Source organism: Phaenicophaeus curvirostris, chromosome 23 (genome assembly GCF_032191515.1).
Source record: "Phaenicophaeus curvirostris isolate KB17595 chromosome 23, BPBGC_Pcur_1.0, whole genome shotgun sequence".
NCBI lineage: Eukaryota > Metazoa > Chordata > Aves > Cuculiformes > Cuculidae > Phaenicophaeus > Phaenicophaeus curvirostris.
Window position 1 is genome coordinate 845,947 of NC_091414.1, and position 22,213 is coordinate 868,159.

The 22,213-nt window shown below is 51.4% G+C and overlaps 1 protein-coding gene across 2 annotated transcripts; it reads right to left on the reverse strand.

The window, feature by feature from the left end:
- Nucleotides 1-235: 235 nt before the first annotated feature.
- Nucleotides 236-21,094, reverse strand: KHDRBS1 (KH RNA binding domain containing, signal transduction associated 1). Of its 2 annotated transcripts, XM_069875500.1 has the most exons (11): nucleotides 20,724-21,094; nucleotides 15,452-15,579; nucleotides 14,792-14,908; nucleotides 13,614-13,760; nucleotides 11,774-11,910; nucleotides 10,689-10,908; nucleotides 9,688-9,755; nucleotides 9,340-9,398; nucleotides 4,371-6,566; nucleotides 3,838-3,899; nucleotides 236-2,286 (listed from the first exon to the last, which is right to left on the reverse strand). In XM_069875500.1, exons 1-9 carry the CDS (start codon nucleotides 21,031-21,033, stop codon nucleotides 6,469-6,471), a joined length of 1,284 nt encoding a protein of 427 aa, XP_069731601.1. In that variant the 5' UTR covers nucleotides 21,034-21,094; the 3' UTR covers nucleotides 236-2,286; nucleotides 3,838-3,899; nucleotides 4,371-6,468. The 2 variants fall into 2 exon arrangements, with proteins under 2 accessions (XP_069731601.1, XP_069731600.1); XM_069875499.1 differs by having other exon boundaries at nucleotides 3,838-6,566.
- Nucleotides 21,095-22,213: the final 1,119 nt, after the last annotated feature.

Consider the following 22,213-nt stretch of genomic DNA (forward strand, 5'->3'; position numbering starts at 1 on the left):
CCCACACAGCGACCAGGCCACGCCCACCTCCAGATCAATCATTGCCTCTGACCACGCCCCCAACACACGTAGCCACGCCCCCTGCCGGTTGGCCACGCCCCCTCCGCTCCCCCTGGTCCAGCCATCCCTGCATCCCCTCGCCCCCCAGCGCCCCCCAGACCCTGCCCTCCCCGCACCTCTCCCGACCCCCGGGAAGGGACCCCGGCGATCAACCTGAGGCCGGTGGAAGCCAAACGATTCCAAGATTAGGCCTTTATTCGCGGGAATGACTCACGACCCCAACATCTGCTGAGCCCCACGCCAACCCGCGCGCCCGCCAGACGCCCCCAGCAGTTATTTTAGCGCCGTGATTCACCTTGATCAGCTTTCACCCTCCCCTCACAGCGTTCCCCATCGATTGCCTTAATCCGTGGGCGTCGGATGCTTGATGGAGCTGGATACGATCCCAAGAGCCACCCCTGCCCAGGCTGGCAACAAAGCCATCGCTACAATTAACGAGCTTTCATAGGGCCAATCCTTCCTTTCTGACGGGGTTTGAAGGGCCATCAGATCCCAGGAGAATCCAGGCACCCGCGGTTCCAACAGAGTCTCCCAGGTACAGCTGGAGGCAGACACCAGGCTGAGAACAGGCTCACCGCCTCTGAGCTTCTGGTCATCTTCGGTTCTAAAGCCAGCGGCAAAAGTAACAGCTTCATTGGAGAACACTTCACATTCCAGTATTCCCAGCCACAGTCCCTGCTCTCCACCTCCGAGGCAGCTCCAGGGGTTCTCCCGCGCTCACCAAGAGCTGGTGGCTCCTGTCCCCAGCCACAGCAAAGCCAGCGGCATCCGAACTGAGCTCCTCTACCGGATCCAAACTCAGTTCATCAGAGTCTCATCCCACATTGCAAGAGGAGAAAAACGAGTGCAGAAACAAACATTTCCATCCAAACACATGGCAACAACACAGGCTCAACTGAGCAATAACAGCAAAGGGTTCTGCTCCGTGCTCACAGGAACCAAGCTTCTCGAGTAGAAGAGGAGCAGCAACATCCGCTTTGAGACGGGAGCTCCCAGGGGCCCTGGAGCCTGCAGAAATTCCTCCTGCTCACAGCTTACAAGCAGGGTACGCGTCTCACATCTCATCCACTATGTTATGGGTTCCCTCAACGAAAGAGGGATCTCCCGGAGCCCTGCCTTTCTCCCCAAAAGCACCACAGGTCCTGTTCCTCGCAGACAGGAGCGGAGCCGCGCTCCCAGCAGCGCCTGTTCCCACCAGCAGCTCCCAGCAGCGAGGTCTCCTCCAGGATCTACCCTCGGAGGCTCCATCCCAGGAATCACCCGAGTGTTTCAGCAGTACGGGCTGAAGGAGCGAGGAGGCATCCATTTAAGCTGTTTTTCTTGGCACCGTCCGTGACAGATGCTCTCATACAAGCTGAAAAACTCATTCTGTACATAACAAATCCTCTTCCCTAACAGCCAAGCAGGGAACCCAGCTGTGCCTACACCCAGCTTCCCAAACACAGGATTTTACAGAGCAACGTATCGAGGCGATGCCTTCACCTTGCTGCAAGCACAATGAGTTAAATTAAACACAAAAATACCAGAGGTGAGGTATAAACTAAAGCATGTAGCTCCTGAACAGAACAGAATCGCTGGGAAATGCTTCCACAGAGGAGACCTGACCACCACCGCACTGCACCAAGCACAATGGTGTCTTTCTCTTGTTTATGGCTTTGGCTGCAACTCTACAAACAATCAGATGTTGGTTAATCCCTTGAGGGAACCCGGAGACAAACGATCAGTGGGGCTTGGCAGCTCCGAGCCAGCAGAACGCTGCTGCTCCTCCCGTGGCTGCGTGTCAGCAGAAATGGGAAGGTTACTGGGGTGACTCAGCCTTCAGTACTCTAAGGAATCTCTTCCCCTCACCGGTTTCAGCGAGTCCTGTGTCACCCCTGGAACGCTTGGCTAATTAGAGCCTAAGAGACACATCCGATGCTGCTGGCTATTTTCGGAACTCAATTAGCTTTTGCAGCCTCTAGGCTAAAATCGGAATGCTGCGAGGGAGGGAGAGGCTTGAGGCAGGGCGTTTTCAAAAAACTTTTGGCAAATACAGTTATTTCCCACACATTGAGGCGTATGTTCCTCCAAACCATCAAAACCTTTCACATAAACATGCAACAAATGCAGTGCACAAACGAGCTGCGTGACTCCAACGGCAGCGTCACCGGGTCCGCTTCTACTGGTAAAAAACTGCATAACAGATGATCTCTATCAAATCTTTTCCACTTGATTTAAAAGCTGTGCCTATTAGGAAAGAAACAGGAAAGATTGGTACGACACCACAGAAATTAATGTTCCAGTTACACTGTAAATGAAGACACATTCGATAAACAGGCCATAAATCCAGACATTGGATCATAAAGATTGGAGAAGCCCTCTCAGCTCACCCAGCCCAGTCGCCAGCCCAACCCCACCGTGCCTGCTAAACCCTGTCCCCAAGTGCCACTGCCACACAGTTATTGAACCCCCCCAGGGGTGGGGACTCTCCCACTGCCCTGGGCAGCCTCTGCCAGGGCTTCACCACTCTGTCAGTAAAGACATTTTTCCTCATCTCCAACCTAAACCTCCCCGGGCACAGTGTGAGGCCATAATTATGATTCTGATTTCCTCTAGCAGAAAACTACAGATCCAATTTTCAAGTCAAAGCCAAAGCAGTGAGGGTAATCTCACCCTGCTGCTGCAGTTCCACATACTCCCTAATGCCTTCTTGTTCCTAACGCTCCCAAGATAAGAGAAGCTCCTTTGGTAGCTTTACAATGCCATCCAATATCAGGCTTATGTCCTCTACGTCCTATGCCCACGGCTTTTCACAATTGCCTTTTGAAGCCGTTAGACTTCCTCAGCGTCCCAAGGCTTTATTTCTTTGTTCTTTTATTTACGGAGCTCAGCCTTTCAGCGATCTCAGATTGGGGAGGACGTGATCAGCTGTTCCCAAAGGAAACGCTTGTGGCTGCTGCCTCTGGAAGCTGCACCCTTGCTGTGTAAGCAGGTCACTCCACCGAGGCGTGATAACCTCCGCGGCCGAGGCACCGCTCACCTCACAAACACGTGTGCGCATTTATTAAGGGATTTATTGGAAAATAAGCAAGACAACGGTGCTGGTTGAGCCGCCAGAGGGAGCCCAGCTGCCACAGGCTCCGACACCCAGAGGTGCTGGGGTCCCTCTCCCCTGCCCAGGGCTTGGGGTGCTCCCTCACTCTCACCAGATGAGCCCTGCGGGGCTCCGAGCTGGACGCGTCCCAGGACCACTGAGTGAGCCGTCTCTGGCAGGGACGGCAGACAAAGAGCCGTAAAAGCAGAGCAGCCCGCAGTCAGATCACATTTCCGAGCCTGATGGGGGTGCGGAGGGGGCAGAAAGAGCTGGGCAGCATCTGCTCTCAAATCTGCAGTCTACGGTTTTAACGCGTTATAGGAATTCCAGTTGAGCCCCTCTCTGCTGCTCTGTTTGTAGAGCATGGGGTGACCGCGCGCCAGCGCTGCCCTATGGCTGAGAGCCCTCTCGCACAGACCCACATCTCTTCGAGGACCAGCTCCAAGATAGATCTCCTTACACTTCCCTCTCTCCTCAAATCCACCAAACCTCATCCATGGGATCGCTCAATGCTCGTACACACCAAAGCCTCCTCCACACCATCGCCTCTGCGGGAGCACCACCCCTGTAACCAGCCTTTCTGGAGTAATTTATGAGTGGGTCATTAAGGAACAGCTCCGATTTAGCAGCTCAGATGGTGCCACCCCCATTTCTCCCCCCAGAACACGCTCGCGGCTCCCAGCGCGTCGTACAAACAAACTCACCCACTTGGCACTGCCCCTGCTCGTCGTCACCCAGGGGGCTCGCGGCGACGCGCTCCCGACTCCTGCAAAGCGAAGAGAGTCGTGAGTGTCCCGAATGTGGGCACAAAGCAAAAGAAAAAAAGAACCCTGCATGCAATTACACAGGAAGGAAAACATGCAACTTCAGCTGAGCTTCAGACAGGGCACAGTGAATATCGATACTGGGGGGCTAGAGGGGCCATTTTACATTTTATATCACTGAGCAGAAGGGGCTTTGGCAGTAGCAGGGCTCTCTACAGTCGTTGTCATTTTACATCTCTCAATATTTAAGCTCGCCGATCCCTTTTTGCCCACATTACATCACAGTGCATTTTCCCAGGGCACATTATTAAAGTTATCACTAATTTATGCAGAAGCACGTGGGTTTTTTAAATGTGTATTTTAAACATTTTTTTTTGCAAATTTTTTTACATTAAAATTAACATTTGAAGAACTGTTTCAATAAAGTTTATGTAAAAGAGAAATGTGCTATTAAAATCAGACATTTAGGTTACCTTTTGGGGTTTGCGATGCATGTTAGCTTTACACATCCTGATTCTCCTGCGATAATTTTCCTTTAAAAGGGGGGCATAGGGTGATCTTTTCATCAAGCAAGACATTATGCCCTGAAAGCTGACTCCAAACCATTGTTGAAAATTCAGTTATTTACACTTTAATAACAATCTACAAAGACAACTTTTTGTTTTAAAGTACTCCCCTTGGTCATGCGCTGCTACAAGCAGTTTGCTCCCTAGTGCTCCATTTTTCACCCCCGAGCAGTTTAATTCTCTCCCTTTAGGATGCCGGATTCGCTCGGCAGACAGGGAACATGAACCATTTTGCAGGGTTAAGAGGCAGTTTAAAGCAAACCGCTCTGTTTTCTAGGATTACAGCCATCCCCACGCTCTGGGAGGCCGTGAGGAGCGGCTTTCCAAGGCAAGGCTGCCATGGAGCGGGAAGGGCATCACCTGAGCCGAGGGGTCGGGGGTTACAGAGCCAGCTTCCCTCTCCTCCTGCTGGCAGCTAAGCCTTGGAGTTCTCAGCTTTCATTTTGTCCCAGTAGGTTTAAACCAGCCATTTCAGACTCGATCTGAGGCCGCAGCCTGGAATGCTCTGCGAGGCCGCCTGAAATCTCAATTCAAAGAGCCGTGAGCGCTTTCCAGCGGGCTGAAGTCAGGGCTCTGCCACACTCTAGGATCAAACTGCTTTCAACAACTTCCAGGGGGTGAAAAACATGTTTTCTTTCTATGTTTTTTTTAAAAAAAAATTAAGCTCATTCCACGAGCTCGATAAGACTTTTTGTGAGAATTACAAAAAACCCACCATTTTTAGAATGTCTCCATCTTTTAAAAAGACAATTAGCTTTAGCATTAATTTAAATCTAATTGAAAAAAAAATAGCTGTTTTATTGCTCGACCAAAAAAACCAAAAATGACAATTCATCACATTTACTTTGATTAAAAAAGGACTAAACTTTATTGACAAACTGCGGCAGACATCGTGACAGGTTTAGCTACCTAGTTAGGCAGACTTACACACGTAGCAGTTAACCTTCAAGAACAGTGGGAGGACAGGGTACAAATCCGATTAGGACTTTCTCCTATGTACAAAGTGAGTTTTTCCTCATGTTTCCAGCTGCAGCGTCCCTTTTTAGGCAAAGCTAGTGTTGAGATACACTTGAACAGCGGGACTGCCAGCACCGACAGCGCTGTCAGGAGGACTCGCGCTGTGCTCTCTGCCCCCCAGCGCTACGAAACGAGAAGACTGAACGCTCTGGTTTCTAATACCGAACACTGGGCAATTAGAGCCACACTTGAATTTGGTTTTCCCTTTAAAGTTCTTCATACAGAACTGAACTAAGAACCCCTTAACACTGGAAACTCTGCTTCCCAAGCATCTCTCAACACCGCCTGTTCGGGGCTAGATTTCAAAACCCACATAAGAAAAGTCAATTTTACAAACCTAATTTGTTTGTGTTTGTTTTTTTTTTTTCTTTTAAGTCAATTACCTTTAAAAAATGCTATTTAATTTGTTTGAGGATCCTTCGTACTAAAATTTAAGCTTACGATTCACCAGCAATCTGCTTTTAAGGACAGTTTGAGGTTACTTTTAAACGGTGGCAGCTACTACCGTTACATTATGATTTTAACTCTTAAAAACAGCCCTGAATTTTGAAATGTAGCCTACTTTGGGATTCTGCAACTACAACTTTTATGGGTTCCTTAAAACCAAACTTAAAAGGTTAACAAAACCTTAACTTCATAGCTGCTAAGCAAAGCATGTCACTTTGGAAACTAACATTTTTAACTCAACTTTTTGTTTTATTAAAAAAGGTACAGTTGTATTTGCCTAAACACAAGGAAAGAAAAGCCATCTACACACTGAAAAAAAGAAACTTAAAGTCGCTCCTCTAAGTCTATTTAACTCATTTTAAAATACTACGTACAGAAGCCAGAATGCAGGGTGAGGATGGAGTGGGAGAAAAAGGGCCACGAAGAAAAACAGTTAGACAATTACTTGTCTGGTGTGGGTAAAGCAACGGGAATCCCGGGAGATACAAGAATCAGTAACAACTGTTTGCTCATAACTGATATTTTTCCCTCATGTTTGTTTTTAATAACGTCCATATGGGTGCTCTCGGTAGGCCCCCTTCACTGGCCTGGCCGGTGGGGCCTTCAGGGAGGGCCGGGTTCCATTCCAGTCATCTTGGCCTGCGGAAAAGAATCATAAAATGGTTTGGGTTGGAAGGTACCTCAAATCCATCCAGTTCCAGCCCTGCCACGGGCAGGGTCACCTCCCACTGGATCAGGGGCTCCAAGCCCCATCCAGCCTGGCCTTGAACCCCTCCAGGGATGGGGCAGCCACCACTGCTCTGGGTAACCTGGGCCAGGGTCTCATAACCCTCACCATGAAGAATTTCTTCCCAACGTCTAACCTAAATTTTCCTCCTTCCAATTTAAAGCCATTCCCCATTGTCCTATCACTACAAAACCTTGAAAAAAGCCCCTCCTCAGCTTTCCTGGAGCCCCTTTCAGTACTGCAGGCTGCAATAAGGTCTCCCTGCAGCCTTCTCTTCTCCAGGCTGAACAACTCCAAATCTCTCAGCCTGTGCTTGTGCTCCAGCCCTTGTATCATCTGCGTGGCCTCCTCTGGACCCATTCCAACAGTTCCATACCCTTCTTATGTTGGGGATTCCAGAACCGGACACAGGGCTCCAGGTGGGGTCTTGTGAGAGCAGAGTAGAGGAGGAGAATCCCCTCCCTTGCCCCGCTGGCTACGCTTCTTTTGATGCAGAAGAGAGGGCTACGTCAGGGATGGCGGAGCACTGTGGGCCATGGGGTATGGAAGAAGTGGCCGTGGTGCCGGGTGGGCTCCCCTCAGGAGTTGGTTTGGAGGCGTAAGACATCTTCACAGCGGTCGCAATGCAAAACACCCTGCGGTCCACCAAGACCATCATGGGAACAAGCCACTCGCATGGATCCCCAGGGAGCCTGCAGCTCCCACCGCCCAGCCAAGCACCGACTCGGACAAGCCCAGTGCCTTTTTGTAGTAAAGAATCTCAGCAGCACCGAAGCCAGTTGCCGGGGCAGCTGTGGCAGCAGTCACGGCCCCACGAGCTGGCAGCCTGCGGCATCCACAACCCCGGGCTCTGGCCAGAGACACTGCACAGGTAGTGCTTCTCCTCCCCAGGGTCAAGCACAGCAGCTCCTGGATAACCGTGCCAAAATAATTAAGTACGTACACTGCTCTAGGACAGCAGCGTGTCTGACTGGACTCCCAGACACCGGTCTGCTCCTGACTGTGACTGCTCCTTCCCCTGGGCAACTACAGGTCACCCCCCTGCACTCCCAGCCTCTCCGGAGCAGACACCACTTCTGGAATTACCAGCGATGGTGCAGAGCACCCAGCAGAACAGCCCAAACCCTTCTGCTCTGCACAACCGGGACCGAAGCTCCCATCCTCACTTTCCCCGAGCAGCTCGAACATCCCGTATCCAAGCCCAGCTTCCATTACAGCTCGTGTTGCTCCATCCATACTCGCACGCCTGCCATTCTCTCCAGGAAAGCGAGTGTCCAGAGCGTGGCAGACAGCTGAGCGTGTCCCTACCACCACAGAGCACATTCCCATTTTCTACAAAACTCTCTCCAGCCTGGCTTAACTTTTTTTTTCTCCAATTCTGTTTTTGTGAAAGCAGAGAGCAAAGGAGATAACTGTGGATAAACAGATCAGCTGCAGCAGTCTCACGCCAAGGGTGTGATCAGCATTTTGGCCTTCACGTCCCAGACAACACCGCCGGGTCCTACCAAGCAGGAGGCACAAAAGCCCCTTTGTGCTGCTGACTGACACAGGCAACAAACCCCACACTGAAGGCAGGGAAGATTCCAGGATTTCCGAGAGCAGCTGGCCATTCAAACACCTCTTAGACTGGAAAAGCAACCCTGGTTACACACCTGAATTTGACCTTTTCACAGCCAAAGCCCAGAGCAGAGAATGGCCTGAGGCCAGCACAGAGACAGCCACTGGTTTAACAGCTCCATTTCCCTACCCAGCACTGGGAATCCCCGGTTCCCAGGATCCCAGAAAGCCCCTCCAGCTGGGCACTGCCTCACTACCTGCATTCATTCACGCCTCAGGCGGCTGATGCTTCACTAACGGGGCTGTTTTCCACGCAGGCTATTTCCAGGCCATCAAGCAGCTCGGTTATAGCTTTCCTAACTGTTTATAGTGCAGCTTGTTAGAGAGAGGAAAATGAATCTGAGTCATTGCCACATGCAGACGCCATTCATGAGCTCAGATATCTGAACTGGCATTAAAGAAACCGCTGTCACCCAACCCTTTACTGTGGCACCTCGGATGTGAGGCCCATTGTTTCCAACAGCTGATTCCCACAGTTGTGGTTGAACTGCTCTCCTGCACCGTGCGGTCCAGCCTGGGCTGTACATAATTCAAATCAGCTAAACTTCATAGACTGCTTGCAAGTCCTATCGACCAAAACTGTTTCACCCAAAGGGAGGCCTTAATATGACATTTAAATCTATTTTTCAAGCAAATATATAGCACAAAGTCAGTAGCAGCTAGCAGGTTTCTGAGGATAAGGAAGCAGATGGAACCACACGCTCATCCAGCTCAACAAAACATAATCCATGAGAACCAGACTGCAGCAAAGCAGAGCTGTGGGTGGAAACTCAGAGCTCAAAATACACTAAAGCTACCAGGAAATGAAGAGACATTTCCATAGCCAAAAAAATGGAATTTTAAGAGTCACCTTTGAGACAACCAAGCTAGGTAAGAATCTAAAACCCACAGGATGCTTCCGGTTGTTCAGATCTGTATAATCCAGCGGGTATAAATATTCTGCCATGGAAACTACTTGAGGTTCTCCTCAGGAAGTGTTTGCTCAGTGCATGGAGAGCACTGGAAAACAGCCCGTTGACCATGAGCAATTCCCCCCCTTGTCAAGACAGCAGCATTCCCAAGACATACCATAAGCTTCATAGGTTTCCTGTGCCTCCCCATGTCCATAATCATAGTATTCTGTGTCCCTGGAAGAGTAATTACGTTGGTTACACACAGTGCTGAAATCGTGATCCTCATCTGACACAACTTGCACAAACACTTGACAAGCAAAGATGCCCAGCATCGCTTGTGGTGAGGTCACTGCTTTTACAGAACTGTCACGGACACTAGGACACCCCCAGAAGTTATTTCCTGGGCACTCCTGGCACTTTCCCTACAGCTCACACTCACAAATGAGTGCTTGCTTAAAAGAAGAAAAAGGAGAAAACACATGCATAACTTCCTCTGAAAGAGACAGGAGATGAGCACACTCACCCTTGGCCCTGGCTGTAGTAGCCTTCATACCCCTCATAGCTCTGGTCTGCGTACGCATCGTCATAGCCCTGGAAAGCATGAGGACATCAACGGTGTTAATGGAAGGAACAGAGGTTAATGCCTGGCAAAGAGTAACGGCAAAACTGAGTTCAGACACAGCAGCCATAGAGGAGTCTGGGAATCCTCGTCTGCCACAGGGAAGGGGCTCAATCACAACACACAGGGAGCTGAAACTCGCCTGTGTTCTGTGGCTTGGGAAGAACGAACCATACTGATATTTATAACACATTTCAAAACCATTTACGTGCCCAAAGCTGCCAATTCTCTGCGGAACAAATTTGAGTGCCAAGCCTGTAACCATGTTACCTAAAACACAGATTCACAGGTACAGAAAACCCAACCCAGCCACCTGTGACTGGTTTCAGTGGAAAAACTGAAGTTTCACTGAGAGGAGAAACAGAATTTAGAAGTATTAGCATTTGTGATGGCTCCCCAAAATGCTGTTGGGCATCAAAACCAGTCACCTTGTCTTCCCTTTTGAGTATCAAGAGCAGAGATGCTGAGATAAGCTTGACAGGAGGGTGGTGCTCAGTTACATGCCTTGAAATGTGATCCTGCTCATTCATTTATTTCTTTTAGGGGCAAAAAAAGGAATGTTTGGTGTTCCCCGCTTACAGAATTCTCTCACAGAAAGAGAATGTGATGTGAACTACATCAGTCTGATGTGGTTTTTTTCCACCACTGACTGTTAGGGCAAACTTCACCCCTGGGGGCACATTTCAGTGTTCTAAAACCCAACCCTTGCCCTGTATCTCTGACACCGGCAATTCTCTCTCCTGAAGACTAGAGAGGCAGAGAAGGCCACCCAGCACCGTACTAGCGACCAGCAGCCGCTTCTCCAGCGCAATCTTACTGTTGTTAGCTCTGATTTCAGTGATGTTGAACTTCTAACACACGATCAGCAGCTGGAATGAAAAACCCAAAGATGTTTAGTTACTTACATATTCCTCGTAGGTCTCCGGTGCGGGAGGAGGAGGAAGCGGTATCCTCTGGATGCCGGCTGTACGTGCTCTGGGTGCGGGAGCGCCTCGTACTGCTGGGGGAGGTGGGACCCCGCGGGCCACGGCGGCTCCCCTGGCGATGGCACCGCGCACCGGGACACCTCGGACCAGGGCCCCCCGAGGGGGAGGAGGAGGAGGGGGAGGACCAACGCCGCGCCCTCTGCAAAGGAGACCAAAAGGGTTGTGAGTGGCCACTGCTTGTGTGCTGGACGCTGAGAGCACTGCGTGTGCTCCTTACATCTACTTTAAAATGCAACAGCTTGATAAATGAACACGCCATCAACTGGGCCAAGTCTTCTGTGCCAGGATTGAAAGGACTGTTAATTAACAAGGACTGTTAATGTTGCTGTATTGCAGCATTTACAGAAACCACTTCTGGGATGAAATGTCTGCTGCACTGGGTGTTGTGCACAGATATAAATCTGACACAGAACTTCGGCCAAGTGGTTTCTCAGCATTCATTTTAAGCAACCCTCCATCACCAGCCTGTAACGACTGCCAGGAATACGGACACCAAGGACGAGAAGAGCAGACACACGTTGGGCTAAACACTCAGAATCAGACTTTCCCCCACAAAATGGGCAATGAAACAAGAACTCCAGTAAGAGTTTATCACAAATTCACCCCAATGCCTCAACAGCAGTGACAGAACGCTGCGATGCTGTAACTTCCAGAGGAAGGCCAGTTCAAACTGGCCTTTGCTGGAGGCTACAGGAGCAAACAAGACACATCTACCTGCGTGGGATTTCCTAGGCCAGTTTTTGAAAGGTTACTTTATCAAGCTACCAGATTCAGACACCAGAAACAACACAAGACATGCACTGTGCTAGATTGTCTCAAAACCAACAAAACGTTTGATGCCGGCTCGCTAAAAGCAAACCTGCGCCACCAGGCTGGAAAGCCTTGGCCAAAAGCCACGATTGAGGCCAGCAGTGATGTGTGAGAACAGGCAGTTGAACCGTGTCCAGCAGGACAACTCTGAGCACGACACAGTGTTTCCAGGTCTGTGCATTTGGGAAAGATACCTTGGAACAGGCGGAGGCGGTGGTGGAGCTGCTCCCCTTCCCCGCACAGGGACTCCTCGGCCACGACTTGGCTCTGGCACACCGTTCAGATAGGAAAGCTCCAAGAACTGCTCCTGACAGATATCATCCATCATGTCCTAAAGAGAGGAAGAGTCAGCTCCAAATAACAGCTAACAAGCTAGTCTGTGCTTTGGCACATCACAGGCTTCCGTGCTGGAATAAAAATAACTTGAAAGCCCTACATTAAAATCCATAGGTTAGTTTTCCTGGGATTTGCTCAGCACGGCGCAAACGCCAGCTTCTTTCCAACCATCCAAGAAGGACATTCCTGCGTGTCTGGGAGCTGTGGCGAGCACCACAGCTGGTCCCTGGGAAGTGGAGCTCGCTCATAGCAGCTCTGGAGGTACCTGATGGCCAGCATCCCAGGGATGTCAGCAGGATTTATGTGCAGGAGCTCAGAGGTGAAGTCAGGCAAGACAAATCTCTCCTCGAGCACCTTACAGCTCCCGTTTAAAGGCAAGCGGCTGGCAATGAGCCACATCAGGTAACATCACACTGCTGTGTTCCCAGCAGGAAGGAACAGGACAGGACGCAGCCTGACAAAGAGCAAACATCTATTTGCAAATCCCGGCTGTCTTTTCAAACTCTTCAGAGCGCAGTACATTTCTGGCTCCACACGTTTTATTAGCCTCAGGGAAACTGGCTTCAGGAATTAGCACGGATCTCTGGTGACTCTGCAGCAGCCATCGCACCCCACCCTCTCCTCGCACAGGCCGGGCCTCGTTCCGAGGATCTTCATGATGCCATGGCAACACCACAAAGCATGGAGCCTGTTGCCAGATGTGTCTTCACAGCACTGCTGGCTCCCATAGCGACTCTTGTGCCAGCTCTCACAAGTTTAACACGCTGTTTGAAGGCAACGATAGATACAACACTTTAAATAGCAAGGCTGCACGCTTGCTTTGCAAACTGAGGCTTTGTACCTCCCAGGGGCTCCTTGAAGATGACCTCTTTCCTTCAAAGACACTTCCTATCCCAATCTCTCCTACTCTGTGTCAGACTCTCAGAAATCACAGAGTACCCATCTGCTTTTCCACGCTCTCTACTACCTACAGCTCCCAGGTTCCACCTGCCCCGGTACTGGAGGGAGAACCTCCCAGCTCGCCAGCAGCGGAGCAGTGTTGAGCAGTGCCAAGCTGAGCCAGCCGGAAGCAAAGAGCGCTTCATGCTTCTTTCCCATTTGGATTTTCCCTAATTTACCGAGCAACATCACTGATTTAATATCATGTAACAGACTCCTTGTTCTGCAGCTCTTGGAGGCAGCGCTGTGGTGTCAGAGTTACAAACCCAACCTGACGCTGACCATAAAGGTCCCAGAAGGGCCAGCAGCAAGAGACAGATAACAAGTGTCATATGCATAAGTGCCCGATTAGCAAAAAGAGGTTCCTTCACATTGTGTGCATTTAAAGCAGCAGAAACACTGATTTAACAGATGTTCCCCAGGAACCAGCTGCCACACCGAACGCTGCTACTGAGCGGCCTGGGCAGCCACCCTCTCGTCCTCACGTTTGTCCCCCTGGAGCAGGGCGAATCCCTCTCTCCACACAGTTTCTGATCCAACCAGTGATGTTTTCTGGCTGGATTTCTGTGCTACAGTTCCGAGTCAGAGGAACTCAACCAAGAAGTCTCTTCTACGCCACACACACTCTCGATGCTCCTGGATTCCCTCACCACACCGGTCCTGTCGCACAAGCCTTACGCTATGCACACCTTCCCCACCCTTAGAGATTCACAACCCCTCTCACCACCTTCAACAAGGAGAGAGCAGCAGGACACCTACTGGAACAAGGAACTTCTTGACCTCTTCCATGGCGTGAGCCATCAGAGCGTACGCTTCACAGGGGGGCCCGAACACTTCAATGAAGACGTGCAAATCCATATTTAGGTGAGCGTATTTAGGGTCTCCCCCTTTACGCAGCTCTTCCTCCTGAAACAAAGCAGATGGGAGATTTCTAAAACCAAGTAAGATCCAGAGAAACGATTTTTAACCTGTTTTCTAAGCCTTAACTGGAAATGTCTGCAAAGTGCTCTGGCCATGCGTGGACACAGACTACGGTAACACTGTGCAGGCAGTTTTATAACAAGCCACATGCAATCCACACCTTCCACCTCTTTACAGCTGCCTTTCCAGGCAATGATATTTTTGCTGAGGCATTGGTGCCAGCCACTTGTTTTTGCAGCAGATTAAGCTAATGCCAGCAGTGTTCTTCCTCTTCTACCCCACCTTTCTGCTCAAGGTGCTCTTTACCATATAGCAGAGTCCAATGCCTCAAATGAGCTTGCTCTTTAACTCTGCTCTTAGGTACCTCTGTTATTCAGATGCCTTTAAGAAGTCAGAAACAAGCTAGAAGTGCAAAACCTTTTCCTGCTGCTAAAGTAAAAAGCTGGGACGAAGTGACAGCCCTGGTGACCGTCAGCTCAGTTTGGGGAGCAGGTAGAAAGAAAAAAACACTAATTTCATTTCTTCTGCTCAAAATAATTCTCCTGGCTCTTTGTGATTCATTAAAGCTTACCAGGAGCAGACTGCTCCCAGATCCTCAGTGAGCCATGGGAATTAGGGATTTCAAAAGGAATGGATAGAAAAGGGAATTATTTTTGAGTCTGGAGGGGAAACAGATTCCTTTAGCAAGTGCCTTTTCAGAGTAGCTGGAATTAATTCTTATTTTATTGCCTTTATACTTGACCTTTCAACACAAGGTATCTCTGTGTCCAGGGGTACAGGATCTCAAAGGCGACTGGTCTCGAAGTCACGCTCATAAAGAGCACAGGCGGACTTCTGCTGCAATCAAGACTGCTCCCAACGGGCATAGAATGACTTTGGAAGCGTGACTTCTGACTGCTTTTGCTTTTGGATTGTGATGGTTTTAATGTTCTATACAGCGCTTTGAGAGCCAGTATGCTCACAGCAGTAAGAAATGCATTAATATACATGGATGTTTCTAAGGATGAAGCCCTTACCTTTGCTTTATCTCGCATCGAGCCCTTCCCGAGCACAGATATCTTAGCACCAGTTTCTTCCTGAAGTCTCTTAATGGTGTTGCCTTGAGGTCCCAAAATCTTTCCCACAAAGTTGAACTGTAAATGAAGAAATAAAAGAACAAAATCAGCTCCAGAGCTCCATAACCATAAAGCTTCTCTTGATGTTCTGCTGGCTGACACAATAATTTGCCACTCCATTTTCCCTCCACCTCACCAAAACATACAGACCAAAAAACACACACTAAAATTTAAGTTCCAGGACATTATTTTCATGAAAAATGCTCCACCAGAAAATCAAGCTAAAGTAACTCACATAAAGGGTTTAATTCTAACATCTACTCTCCAGCAGCTTTACAGGCAGTGAGTCTGAAGAGTTAAACGAGTTCTTAATTGTAAAACACAAAGCTCTCCACCTGAAAGTATCTATCCTAGATCACAACTTCACACATCACTATTTAGCTTCATTCCAGGACATTCTAGAAATGCAACACATTTGAAATAGGACCCTGCAAGCTTGCATAGTGATAGCAGAACACCAGCAGAGCCCCTGGCAATGCTGCCAGCGCTGTCCCTTAACACCAGCCACAACCCCAGACAAGAAGCAACTGGGAGACCCGTCCAGCTCAGCGCTCCCCTCACCTTGGGGTACTGTTTGACTGGGATCAGAACGCGCTCCTTCAGTTTCATGTTCTTGTGGGAAAATAAATCCAGGTAGTTCTCTTCCTCCTCCTTCTTTGTTGTCTCACCCTTCTGAATCTTTTCGATTTCTAAACAAGATAAAAACAGGGCTGCTTATACTCCTCAGATGCCACTTCAGTGCTGGAACGGTGACAGGACAAACCACCTCACTCCGTGAATAAAGGAGCACTTAACTACATTAACGGAATCGGGGTACAGGCCGGCTCTCCAGAGCCAGCCCAGCCCACCTCTTCCTCCCATCAAACCTCGGGACTCCAGAGGGCCAAAAGTAGGATAATGAACAGAAATAAGAATGGACAGCAGAGAATGCCCTACAAATGACTTTCACAGATCAGAGCAGGGGACTGTCAGTAGTTCTGTGTGTCACTTGTGCTGTGCTTTCCTCCATTTGTCCCCCAGCTTGGGTCCCCACTGCGAATGCAGCACCCGCAAGTGGCTCCCAAGCCTGGGGAGAAGCCGGCTCAGCTCTGTGACTTGATTTTTGAATTACAGAGGCTTGAGCAAACACTGAGGTGCCTGATGGAACCAGAATGTCTCACATTGTGATTTCAGTCCATGTCAAACTACCAGCCTCGGAGCGAGCGTTCAGGGTTACTCAGTTGGGAGGTTGGCATGTCAGGTACTTGGGATGATATCCTCCCTGTAACCTTCTCGGATCCAGGAACAACGGGCACCACTGCCCTCTGACTGGACCAGCAGCCACAGCCCCACAGGCAGGGAAGCTGAGCAGCCTCTTGCCAACAGCGCAGACCACACGAGGTCGAGCAGCCAGAAGGACAACCAGAAACACACCTTAACGTGATCAAAGGATCAATTTTAAAGACTCATGGAATGGCTTGGGTTGGAAGGGACCTTGAAGATCATCCAGTTCCAACCCTCCTGCCATCGGAGGGTACCTTTCCAATTATGGACATGGTCATATAAACCAGTTTTTAGTTTAGAAATCTAAACATAAAACTTGAAGATTGGGTTGTATAATTACAAAAACCAGCCTAAATGTTGTATTTCTCCTCGCAGCAGTGCCCTGGTGCCTGTACAAAGCGTTACCATGACTCCTGCATTTAAAAAAATTACTGGATCCAATCACTTTGAGAAAGACGAGCTTGGTTTTTTTTTTTTTTTGCTTTAAAAATAAAATATTTTCTGAAGATGCTATGCAAAAGTAAAAAAAACAGAAGTTCAAGTACTGTTAAATGTATAAAATAAGCAACAGAGCCAGCTGCCTCAGTCAGATTTATGTAGTTCTTTTAATTCTAGCTTTAAGAACAGGTCAGAGAATCACGATATGGAAACCACAGATGGCACTGGTGGCTGAGTCCCTGGCTGGGCACAGCTTTAACCCAGAACACAACGTAATTACTTCCAAAAATATTTTGGTTTTCCAAAAAAATTTCACTCTGCATACGGTCAAGAAGGGCTTTCTATGCACACAGGAAGAATGAAAGTGCCCTAAAACTTTTGTGATGTAGGTAAACCTTCTCAGAAGCTTCTTCTACCTTGTCCACACAGGAGGAAGCCTCTCCAAACCAGCAATGCTGAGCCCACACCAACCACACAGGAAAACGCTTTCTGCCTCCTGCAATAGGAGGGAATCGCTCTGGAAATCGGCCTGGGAATAATGAACTGTTTGCTAAAAAAAAGCATTGGATCCACCCTCACCAAGTCTGCAAATGAAATACAAAACAGGAGAAGAAAAATCTGTGCCCAGCAAAACAACTTTCTGCTCTCCAGCTCTTCCATTTCAGCCTGCGCAGGCGACCCCATCCCCTTCACACCTTCGGAACACACTCGTGCCTTGTCCCACTGCTCCGATTCCAGCGCTACCCGTACACATGCTGGCATACTCGCTCTGTGGTGGAAGCTGTGCTGAATGCCCTGGTGGGTGGCAGCAGGTTTTGAAGCACTTACTGAAAGGAAGGAGGAGCACACAGACACCCGGTAGGGTTCGCACACCTCATCTCAGCGCTGACTTAGAGCCGCATCAGAGGTGCAGGGCAGGTTACCTCCTTGCCACGCGCACAGCAGCAGGCTGGCAGCACGCAGGCAGTGGTTTGGTTTCCAAGGCCTCGTGAGGGGCAGGGATTGCATTGTCTCAGCAGAAATCCTATGGGGTAGGTAAAGGGGTCTGGTAACAACGCTGCTTCGTGAGGAGGCAGCTAAGCAGGCACAGTGCCGCTCCCAAGCTGAGCCCGAGCTCTTCCCTACCAAAAAAACCACGTCAAACACTGTCCCACAGCGCACCCGTGCTCTGTGAGCAGAGACACGTTCTGCTTATTCATAACACAGGGAGTATTATGTTAATGGTATGATAATAAATAGTCTGTGGATGGGAGTCTCCAGGTGGAAGCTGCAGGCTTTGGCAGCCCAACCCCACCACTTCCTACCGAAATACCCACCGCCTGGGCGCTGGGATCGAACACGGACAGCTCTGCCCTGGAGTTTGGATGAGGAGGAAGGGGACTCCACTAGCAGGTGGCGAAGGGGAAGAGAAGCTGCTCAAGTGAGAGATGGGAAAGGAAAGAGCCTGGAGGTGTGAGGAATGGCGCAGGTAGAGCTCCTGGAGAGGGGTGGGAGGGGGCAGAGCCACAGCAGGGACAGGCAGGCCAGCATCAGCATCCAATACCGGCAGCACAGCTCAGCAATTCCACATGTCAAAATGCCATGGGGAAGCAGTATTGGTGCATCCTGGTCTGCAGCACTTGGGCAGAAGTTTAAGGCAGCAGCCACAGCTCCTCTGGGGAAGGGCGCATGTTTGGAAACACAGATCCTCCTCCCCATTCCACGACAGCCTTAACTCCAGGCCCAGTGAGCTTCAGGACCTTGTGCTGCTCTGGGTCAGGCACAGCTTCCCATCACCCTGGGACCTCAGCTCATCTCTAATCCCGCTGTTTGGTTCCTTGGCAAGTTGCTCTGGTGAGGCCACCGCCCATCCACCCGACTTTCCCACGCAGCCCGTTTCCCTTCCTAGGAACTCACCCAGGCTGAACGAGCCTGGCACGGTCAGCAGGGGATTTGGCTGAGGAGTCCTCCAGCACCTCCAGCTGCTCCCTGCTTTGCAGTGCCCTGCTCCAACTCCAAAGGCTTAATGCTACATCCCTGCATGAGCACTGCTCTAACTCCCTGCTCACTGCTCGGAATCCATCCCATCCCTCCTCACTGCTCCACGCTTCTGGGGATGTAAAGAGCCACGTTTAACAAAAGGACCGAACAGATGCTGGCTGTGTAGAGACTTGATAATGGAACAGAACTGCTCACAGATCCTTTTGCTGCACGGGAAGCTCAGCAGCCACCAGCTCCTTTCACACGGAGTTTGCCCATGTAATAAAATTATCTAGGATACCACAGGAATTTGAATCCCTGCACCCAGCTAACACACTGCTGGATGTCTCCTGGCCTCCCAAAGCACACAGCAGAGAGGATTGTGCCTTCCCAAGCATCAGCACCTCCTCCTGCCCTCCCCACAGCACAAATCAAACTGAGAAAAGGGAGCTTCTTGTCCCTATGGAAGAGGAAGGTCCCACGGTTCCCAGACCACAGGGGTGAAGGAAGGTGGATCACATTCCAAGGCACAAGAAATCCCAGTTTTCAGTTTCTGCTGAGGGTGCTGTATAACAGAGCCCCCAAATCTCGCCACTCCACTGCCTTTTCATCACACAGTGCATTGTCCAAGAGCCAGTGCTCCACCACCTCCATCACACTCTGGAATAATGCTCACTGCCTCCAGACATGCTTGGCAGCCCTAGAGCCACAGAAGCATTTTAGACTACTTCTGTTTGAAACAAGAAGTCTCAATGCAGAGGGTTTCCCTCCCAGAGCCAGCAGGACAGGCAGCCTCCAATCCTGAGAAAAGGCTGGAATAGGAACACTACTGACATTCCATAATCCATCATTTCTCTGCCTGGAAGACATTTTGCCAAGTTGTGCCGGCCACACGCTTTACCTCAATTCCACAATAAGTTTTAGAGCAGCTTCTCCACCACAGCATCCCCTGCGGGTGCTAGAGCAGCAGAGGAATTCTGAGCAACCCACGTCAGTCTGGGGTCATCTGTGCAAAGAGACTGACTTGCCTAAAAACTCTCTTCTTGCTCCTGAGCTTCCTACTCGGATGACCCCGAATCTGGACAGTCAATGAGCGTCCCCAGGATCTGCAAATCAGAAGCTCTCCCGACAATCAGTGTGAAGTCTCACAAAGGTGCAGTCAGCTATTAGCAATTTGTAAATTAAACAAAAAGCCCTCGTGAATCCTCGTTACTCCACTCTGCGAACAGAGCGTCGCTAAGTGGGCCGAGGGTGCTGTTCTTTGTGCAGTAATTAGCAAACTCCTTAGGTTCTGTTTCACCAGGAGGCATTATCGCAGCACTGTCAAGCATCAGCTGGCTGAAGGCTTTATTAACGGAAAACATTAAATTGATGGCAAATCGGATTATAAAACTGATTTATTTAGATCAAGACAACCACGAGTGATGCCAAGCTGCCTGTGACGATGCACCTCACTCACTCACACAGCGGGAGACAGCGATTTCAGAGAATTATCTCCCACATTAAAGGAGGAGCTAATAAAACCTCTGGTGCTGCACCAGCTATGGCAATATTGTATGTTTTAAAGACCTTAAAAACGCAGAATGATTAGTATCAGAACGCCGGGGACTCTGCTCACTCGCAGCTTCGACGCGAGCGCATCCTTGTGCCAGGTACCCCGCACGCAAAGCGGTCAAGTGGTAGCAGATATTAGCGGTTAAGTGGCAGCAGATCTTTTAAGCTGACTACGGCGTCTGGAGGCAGCCGGATCGCCTCGACGGAGGCGCCGAGCACGGGCACAGCGGCTGCACTGTGAGACTGGAGAGCGGCGGCGGGGACGGAGAAGCCAGGCTGGGCACAGAACAAAGGCTGCCACCGCCGCTCCCGGTCTGGGCTCAGCAGCAGCAGGAGCCGAGCTCGGATACCGATTACGGGAGTGGAAAAGCAGGGAGATGCCGAACAGTGCCGCACAGGGATAGGGAAAAGGCGACGTGGAGCCCCCGGTGTCACCGTTCTGCCCCCCTCTCTCCCCAGGGATGGAGAGGGCGAGGATTTAAACACAAAATCCTGCGTTTGACGCAGCCCGGGCCCTGATTACTATTAAATACGAGCAGCATCTCATCTCCAGCCCCTGGGGAGGGGGCGGCTCGGTGCCGCGCGGCCCCGGGGGCCCCTCCCCGCGCTGCCCCGGTACCTGCGGTGAGGAGCTGCATGGCGTGCGTGAAGGATGGGTCGAGGCTGTCCTTCTCGGCCATCAGCTCGGGCAGGTACTTGTTCTCGGGCTCCATCTTGCCGGCCCCGGACAGCAGCGGGGCGGGGGCGGCGGAGCCCTGACCGCCCGAGGCGCCGCTAGACAGGAGAGGCTGCGGCGGCCCCGCGCCCCCGCGCCCCCCGCCGCCGCCACCACCACGGGGCGGCCTCCGCTGCGAGGGCCCCCCTTGCCGTGCGCCGCCGGGGCCCGGCCCCCGGCCCATGCGGGCGGCGGGGTCGTCGCGGCGCTGCATGGCGGAGCGGGGCCGAGCTGCCACACCGAGCGCCGGCGCGCGCGCCGCCACCGGAAGTCAGACGCCGGAAGTCCCGCCCCCTCCCGCCGCCGGGGCAGCCGCCGCCGCCGCCGCCGCCTCCCGCGCGCCCACCCCGCGCGCCTCTGCGCATGCGCCCACCAACCGGCCCCCCCCAACGGCGCGCGAGCGCCGCGTGCCGCCCCCACTGCGCATGCGCGAAACCGGACCGCGATTATGACATTTGAAGGGGCGGGGCCTCTGCGCGCTCTGCCCCCCACGCATGCGCACATCGCCCCAGCGCGGCGTTGGGTCCCCTCCGCGCGCCTCTGCGCATGCGTGGCGCCCTCCCCATCCGAGCGTAGCGGGGTCCTTCGGCGCATGCGCACATCCGGGTCACGCGCGGGGGCGGGGCCACCGAGCGCTCTGCGCTTGCGCAGACCCCGCGAGCTCGTCCCGCGCGCGCTCACGGCGCATGCGTGGTTCGTCCTTCTCCCCCCCCCCACCCCGGGCCTCGGGACGGGCCTGAGGTGCGAAGCGCTGGGCCGGGCTGGGCCGTGGCGGCTTGGAACGGCGGGAGAGCGAGAGGGGCCGTGTCTGTGTGGGTGCTGAGACTCCCCCTCGTGCCCTGACGCCGGGGAGCGGCTCTGTGGGAGATGCCTCCAGGAAGCCTGGCCCGGTGCAGCGCAGCCCGGTTTATCCGCACCGCCTCCGTGTGGGCTTTTGCGGCCTGGTCTCGGAGCGGGGATCCCAAGCGCTTGGGCTGGGACTGGTGGCAGCGATGTCTACAGGCATGGTCAGTCTGTCCTTGCTCGTGTGTCTTTATCTCAACTGGCAGGGAAAGAAACATTCACAGCTCTGAAGGAAGACATAGCTATGGGGAATTGATGCGATCCCCATTCCAAGGGATCTGTGGGAGCCTTGGTGGTTCCCACCCCACAGCCTAACCTGGCCGCCTCTGGGGAAGCTACTGCTATCTGCTGTCCCCTTGAAGGAAGGAGTAAATCATTACGTTAAGGGAGTGAATTAGCTTAAGCAATAACAAGAATAGTAAGAATCAAATCCTGGTCAGCTTGCAGTTGGAAAGAATGCGATTGTAACAGGAGCTTAACATGTTTAGTACTTGAAACAAGGAACAAATCAAATATTGAGAGTCCTGCAGCAGGAACAAAGGACAGACCTG

What these genes read in the sequence shown, in the direction of transcription:
- KHDRBS1 (XM_069875500.1), bottom strand. Translation starts at nt 21,033, where the DNA reads ATGCAGCGCCGCGACGACCCCGCCGCCCGCATGGGCCGGGGGCCGGGC. An exon ending in CGATGCGAGATAAAGCAAAG is followed by an intron (nt 13,761 to 14,791) that starts GTAAGGGCTTCA and finishes GCTTTGTTTCAG; the next exon opens with GAGGAAGAGCTGCGTAAAGG. An exon ending in CCGCCTCCGCCTGTTCCAAG is followed by an intron (nt 10,909 to 11,773) that starts GTATCTTTCCCA and finishes TCTCCTTTGCAG; the next exon opens with AGGGCGCGGCGTTGGTCCTC.